General features: G+C 39.9%; 1 protein-coding gene across 1 annotated transcript; it reads right to left on the minus strand.

Moving 5' to 3' along the window:
- On the minus strand, window positions 1-1,055 carry LOC146607600 (granzyme B(G,H)-like). The gene is made up of 4 exons (XM_085347446.1): window positions 952-1,055; window positions 722-851; window positions 271-522; window positions 1-168 (listed from the first exon to the last, which is right to left on the minus strand). Exons 1-4 carry the CDS (start codon window positions 1,053-1,055, stop codon window positions 1-3), a joined length of 654 nt encoding a protein of 217 aa, XP_085203572.1.
- Between the last annotated feature and the right edge of the window lie 6,479 nt (window positions 1,056-7,534).

Below are 7,534 nucleotides of genomic sequence, written 5' to 3' on the forward strand. Positions count from 1 at the left end.
TTACTCCTCATATTTTCTGGATTTCACAATCCTGTTAATCCATTGACGGTATTTTGAGATGTCTGTATAGATGTTGGGTTTATTGGGGTAACTGCAGTTTTCTTTATAGTTGAAAGAAACAATGCCAACAGCCAACCCATCGCACACCAGAGGACCACCAGAATCTCCCTGTGAGGAGGAAGAATGTTAATTTACCAGCTTTTATTCCATTTTTTTAAAATATATTTGTGATCAAGGAGCCAGTTTACACGGAAAGGACAGAAAACATACCTGACAGAATCCTTTGTCTGTCTCATATCCTGCACAGATAACATTGGCAGGAAGACCAGGCCACTGGGGCTCACAGACCTTTCGTTGAATGACAGACACGTCCACCACCCTCAGCTCATCAACAGGTTTACCGTGAGTTTTAGTTGTTCCCCATCCAGCCACCTGACACACTTGGTTTTCTTTTAGGTTTATTTCAGCCTGTGGAAGCTTAATTTTTTCTACGCCATGGCCCAGTTTAACTTTCTCAGACAGCTGGAGACACAAAGTAAAAATAGAAATGTCTGTTTCAGTCCAAATCAATTTTATTTATACAGCGCCCAATCACAACAACAGTTCTCTCAACGTGCTTTAATTTGTGAGGTAAAGACGCTAAAATAATATATAAAAAAAATACAATTAGAATAATAAGACCACAAATATGTATCATGTTAAACTGTGAATATGTCCTTACTTTAATCAGCATGATGTCATTACCCAGTCCAACCTGTTGATAATTTTCATGGATGGTTTTGTTTTCAATCTTTATTTTTTGATGATTGCCATTCTTGAGATTGTGGTTGCCGAGAACGACGTGTGTGAGGCTGATGAAGGAGTAATCAGTTAAAGGAAATCAATACATTTTCTAAATGTGTTTCAAAGACATGAGTCAGAGATTACAGCAGAAGATGTTTGATTACTCACGAGCCATCACAGTGTGCAGCCGACACTACAAAGTCCTCAGTCATGAGAAATCCTCCACAAACACGTTCACCCTTGTTGTTCTGCACAGAGGCCATGTACTGCATCAAGTTCTCTGGGGCTTTTGTACCATGTATGATTTCACTTCCATGTGCTGAAAAGGTCAAATGAAATCAACAAAAATGAAAAAAGTCTAGGGATATTCCAGGTTTGGTGGGCCATGTTGTCTCACATATTATGAGCACAGTTCACAGCAAACTATAGATGAACTGCACTGTGGCCGCTAAAGTGATTCTTTTCCAGATGTGCGCAGTGTGTTGGTGGATTGTGGAGCAGCACCAGCTGAGGAGAGTGTTACCATCTTCTTTTACAGAAGTTGAGGACCAGAGACAGACACACACAGGTGAGACGCTCAGCACTGAGAGTTTTCAGAGCAGCCAGCGTTAACTGGAGCAGTCTTAAACATGAGAGACTATATAGAAAACGTGTCACAGAGCCGAGTGTACAAACCACAAACTTGTTATAGTTTGATCACGGTTATCAGTACAAAAACACATGTAAGAGTGGGTTTGGGTTTCAGAAGGCTGCTGGTTGTCTGGTTTCGTTTTCTTCTTTGTCGGCATTTGCTCTTAGAAGAGAGCAACGCAGAAAATATAAAGTTTAATCACTTTGAGAACTTTTGTAAATGTCCTTTTGTGACTCGTAATGAAATCGTTACAGGACAAAAAGGAACCCTGACAGATAAAACTGGCTTTTATCTTCATGTTCAGCTAAAGAGCAAATGCTAATTTAGATGTGAGTGAAATGATTCAATTCAATTTTATTTATATAGCGCCAAATCACAACAAAAGTCACCTCAAGGTGCTTTATATTGTACAGCAGATACAGACTCCGGTTGGAGTGAGAGAAGGAAGACAGGATAAAATACATGCTGTGGAAGAGAGACAGAGATTAATAACAGATATGATTATTAATCTCTCTTTCTAGTCCCTGTCAGGACTCTTGCTGCAGCATTTTGGATTAGCTGAAGGCTTTTCAGCGAGTTTTTTGGACATCCTGATAATAATGAATTGCAGTAGTCCAGCCAATGATGTGGCTGAAGCTTTTGTAACAACAGCTAAACTCAAAAAACACGAAGCTTAACGTTTAAACCTACAGAAGCAGATGTACAAGTACAATAATGCTCTGTGTGTGTGTGTGTGTGTGTGTGTGTGTGTGTGTGTGTGTGTGTGTGTGTGTGTGTGTGTGTGTGTGAGAGAGTCTGTGTATGTTTGTAACATAAGATTTTTTTCTATATCACCAGACACTTATCTTAATTACTTTTGGAAAAGATACACATTTCTGGGACTATGAAGCTGTTTCACACACACACAGACACACACCCTTACCCTAACTGTAACCTAATTGTAACTCTGACACTAAAACCACATTTTGAGTCCCAAAAATGCCTTCAAACTCGTGGGGACCAGGATTTTGTCCCTATAAGGGCTGTTGGTCCACACAAGTATAGTAAACTTTCCAGTTTTCCCCACAAAGATATGTAAACAAGGACACACACACACACACACACACACACACACACACGCGCACACACACACACACACACACACACGCACACGCACGCACACACGCACACGCACACACACACACACACATAATAATTAAAAAGAAGTGTCTGTTTATGTAGAGAAAAGCTTATGTTAAACACACATATATAGATAGATGTGAAATACCAACATGCTCACTCTCACGGTCTGTTTAAATTCTCAGAAAACTGTATCTGAACCACAGACACCGCTGGTTCTAGATTCGCTGATTCTGGATTCAGATATTCAGACTGAGCTGACAGATAAACACAGTGAGTCTCCGACTGTGAAACACAAACGCTCTCTGAATGAGCCAGAACACAGTAAAGTGTCTCAAGCTGAGCTGGCAGAGCTACACAACATGACCCTAGCACATTTTAAAGGAGCATCAGGACTCATCATGACTCTGATTTCTTAGTAAACTTTGTTAGTAATGTGTTTATTGAAAATGAAGTAATGCAGTAATCTCCAGAGGTGGGAAGTACTATAATAATAATAATATGTGGATTTATATAGCGCTTTTCAAGGCACCCAAAGCGCTTTACAATACCACTATTCATTCACTCTCACATTCATACACTGGTGGAGGCAAGCTACAGTTGTAGCCACAGCTGCCTATGCTTGTGTATTTATATTTATGACAACTTTAAACTCGTACTCTCTACTTTTAATACAAATATCTGGACTTTCTTACATTTCTACAGCAGTTTGAACACAATTGAGGTGAGACATTATTTGACGTCACTGCACGCCGCCGAACATCAAACATCGACCCATAGAAGACTCTCCTGCTGGTGTGTCATCGTCGGTGCTCATCACAAGTAGAGTGAAGAGCACCAAAGTCCTCGGTGTTCACATCACAGAGGACCTGTCCTGGACCAGCAACACCAAATCAGTAAAAAAAAAGTTTTAATTGTGAAATAGTTTCTTCCCCCAAGCGGTCCGACTCCTGAACACAACACTGGACTCTCTTCTCTCTTCTCCACATACTTCTTAGACTACATAACACTATCCCCTCACTTCCAATACTTACACTATTGTGTATTGCACTGTTCCACTCTGTCAGTGTACTATTTAATCTCATTTGTTTCTATTTCTATTCAAGTACAACACAGTTGTATTTATTTGTAGTTTATCTTTTTCTGTACAGTTGTATATATATATATATATATATATATATATATATATATGTGTGTATGTATATATATGTATGTATATATATATATGTATATATATGTATATATATATATATATATATATATATATATATGTATATATATATATATGTATATATATATATATGTATATATATATATATGTGTATATATATATATATGTATATATATATATATATATATATGTATATATATATGTATATGTATATATGTATATATATATATATGTATATGTATATATGTATATATATATGAGGAGGATAGAAGCCACTGACATAAAGACAAGAAAGCTCCTTACCATGTATGGAGGGTTTCACCCCAAGTCCAGCACCCTGAGGCTGTACGCTAAGCGGAAGGAAGGGGGCCGGGGACTGGTGAGTGTCAGCACCACAGTCCAGGATGAGACAACGAACATCCAAGAATACATTGGGAAGATGGCCCCAACTGACCGAGTGCTCAGTGAATACCTCAGGCAGCAGAAACCCAAGAAAGAGGAGGGAGACGAGGAACCATCATGGAAGGACAGGCCCCTGCACGGTATGTACCACCGGCAGATAGAGGAGGTGGCTGATATCCAGAAATCCTACCAGTGGCTGGACAAAGCTGGACTGAAAGACAGCACAGAGGCACTAATCATGGCAGCACAAGAACAAGCTCTGAGCACAAGATCCATAGAGGCTGGGGTCTATCACACCAGGCAAGACCCCAGGTGCAGGCTGTGTAAAGATGCCCCAGAGACAATCCAGCACATAACAGCAGGGTGCAAGATGCTAGCAGGCAAGGCATACATGGAACGCCATAACCAAGTGGCCGGCATAGTGTACAGGAACATCTGTGCCGAGTATAACCTGGAAGTCCCGAGGTCAAAATGGGAGATGCCCCCAAGGGTGGTGGAGAATGACCGAGATAAGATATATATATATATATATATATATATATATATATATATATATATATATATATATATACACATGTGTGTGTATATCTATATCTATAGCACTTTAAAAGCAACACATGGGCGACCAAAGTGCTGTACAGCAGAAATATACCATATAAGTACCATAAGTATAATAAATACAATGAATAGATTGCAGTAAAACAAGTGTCAGTTACCCACTGAGTTGAAAGCCAGTGTCTAATATTGAGTTTTTAACCTGAATTTAAAGACCACCACTGAAGTAGATTGCCTAATGTGAAGAGGAAGCTCACCCCAAAGCTTCGGGGCCACAACAGTCACACTCAGTCTCCTCTAAGTTTCAGCCGCGATTTAGGGACTGAGAGAAACAGCTGCTTAGCTGACTGGAGTGAAAGAGGGGGGACATAGGGCTTCAGCAGATTGGACAAGTAAACAGGTGCCAGAGTATTAAAGAGGGATTTAAAATAAATATGGAGAAAGACGGACAGGAGAGAAAGAGGAGAGCTTATATTTAACAGTGAGATCTGATGAGTGATATGATCCAATCGTCTTGCAGTTGCAGTTCTTACCAAGTTGTACGAAGCATGCCAGGACACAGACGAGTAGAAATTTCTGGAGTGTTGAGGTGAACTTTTATTGAGCAGTTTGCTTCAGTGGAAAGTACGATTATCATATGTGGTAAATGTGGCTTTCAGCTGCATCCTTTACCCAGTGTAAGACTGAAACTGGTGTTATCATCATGTTCATCAGCTTATCGGTGTGAAACACACTCATCATGTTTAGTCGTCATTATTTTAAGCTCTTATAATAAGAAGTTCCCACCCGTTGATCCTCATAGAGCTGAAACACTGAAAAATTAGCTGCTGAAGATGGAAAGCATGAGAGCTACATGTCATCCTTTTATAAAATCTGAAGCTTCTGCTTCTGCTACTTTACCACACTGCTCTATACGCAAATTTCCCTACAGGTGTACCTACACAGATAAATAAATACTGCTTATTTAGTGTCTGCAGTGTTAATCAGAAAGTTTTAAATATTCTTCATTGAAATCTTTAGTAGCTGTATCAGTCTGTGATGGCTGGTTGCCCACAGCTGGTTTTGAAGAAGCTGCAGAGGTTTGCTCTGTTTGCTGACTTTTGTATTTGGTGTGACCTTGGGCGTGACCTGATTTTCACTTAAGTTAAATCAGCACAAGCTGCTATTGGTTTCTGTCATCACATACAATTTTAACATTGTTAAACAACTATTATTAATTATTAATTACTCTTTGGTGTAGATCATACGGAGTTTGTTTTGCGAGATCTCGCAAAAGTTGAATTTCGACTAATGACTGTATAAAATGTATCTTTTATACAGTCATTGCTTTCAACAATGGCGGCAAAACAAACTCGGGATCTCGCAAAAGTTGAATTCCAACAATGGCGGCAGCTACTTAGTTGTAATATTACTCTTGCTGGGTCACAAAATAAACTTTTAAGATATTTTGAGGCGTGAACGTAGTTGTGTAAACGTCAAATATCTGCTCGGTTTACAAGACATCACATATTTGCAAAAGTGCTCCGACGTTTTCGGAGCTCTCGAAGCTAACGGGAGGTTGAGACCTAATACAGCCGGGAGGAACACCGCTCTCCCGGCACATCGTGCCTCGACCTCCCGGTCGGCTTCGAGCTGGCGGCCTCCGAAGAATGCGGCTAAAAGTTTTGCGGGATCTTGAGTTTGTTTTGCGAGATCTCACAAAAGTTCATTGTAATTTTTTTTCTCCCGTGTCCCTTGCGGGGCTCCGTAAGATCAAGGAAACTGAAAAACATTTGATCCCTGTGATAAACTGTAGCTGAATCTCACAGTTATGGGATGATGCATTCACACTGGATACAGACTAAAAACCGTGTTTAGTTTGAAACACACATCGAGAAATTCGTGCTGGGAGACATGTTAATGATTGAAAACATTCCAGAAATTCACAGCTGCTCGATCACTTGAAGGTGAAGCAGGAAGATTGTGGAGGTGAGATGATGGAAGCACAGCTGTTTTTATTTCTGCAGCTACGTTCATAGAGCCTGGTGATGGTTTAAAAGCTTTTAGTCACAGCAGGGCGAGCACAGCTCATGCTAACAATGTGACAGTGAGCCTGGATGCTTGAGCATTGCTGAAGTTGTCGTCTGTCTGAGCGCGCTCTTTGGCCTTCATGATGTCGCCATCTGCTGGTGATGGACTCACACTGGCCTCTAAACAAACATCAACTTCTGGCTTTGAAATAACTTTATCTCTAGCTCATGTGCGGGCAGCATGGGGACCCCAAAAGTATGCATGCCCAACTGCTATACATGATCCAGCTTAGAAATGCAATATTTAAGTTTAAAGTCTACATTTCGTCCTGCTTTCTGTTTTTACTATTTTCACTTCTCATTGTATTGAGTATGATCTATCCATAATCACATGAAAATATTATTGGCCATTAAAATATAAAGCCTCGTTATGAATCTTTTGTGACAAAGTCATATGTTTTGGAACTAAATGTGGCATCATCCCAAGTTGTTTGAAAAGCACGTTGGGTGTGGTAATTCCTGGAAAACCACCGCCTACAAATAAAGTAAGTAAAGTGGCTCCTTCAGTTCATGGACTGACGGACCTCATCACAGAGCAGCTTTTCTTAACCTGGAGCTCTAGTAAGTCCTTTCCTAGCTTTGGTCAGGAATGCGTATGATTGATGATTTGCTGGCAACAAAGAAAAGGACATTTAGTTTTTCTTTTATGATTTCAGTCGCTGCTCTGCAAAGCTGCATTTGAATGTGATGATGTGCACACAAAACTTCTCCAACTCTTAAAACTCTGATGTATTTTTTTTAAAGCAGAAACGTCATTATTATGCTCAAGTGTGAAAGAAGCAGGATGATTGCTGATAAAGAAAA

Source organism: Diplotaxodon limnothrissa, linkage group LG23, assembly GCF_057381915.1.
Source record: "Diplotaxodon limnothrissa isolate DT_005_m linkage group LG23, D_limnothrissa_male_GT1.1, whole genome shotgun sequence".
In the NCBI taxonomy this organism is placed as follows: domain Eukaryota; kingdom Metazoa; phylum Chordata; class Actinopteri; order Cichliformes; family Cichlidae; genus Diplotaxodon; species Diplotaxodon limnothrissa.

What these genes read in the sequence shown, in the direction of transcription:
- LOC146607600 (XM_085347446.1), bottom strand. Translation starts at nt 1,055, where the DNA reads ATGCAGTACATGGCCTCTGTGCAGAACAACAAGGGTGAACGTGTTTGT. An exon ending in GCTGCACACTGTGATGGCTC is followed by an intron (nt 852 to 951) that starts GTGAGTAATCAA and finishes CTCCTTCATCAG; the next exon opens with CCTCACACACGTCGTTCTCG. An exon ending in CAGACAAAGGATTCTGTCAG is followed by an intron (nt 169 to 270) that starts GTATGTTTTCTG and finishes TCCTCCTCACAG; the next exon opens with GGAGATTCTGGTGGTCCTCT.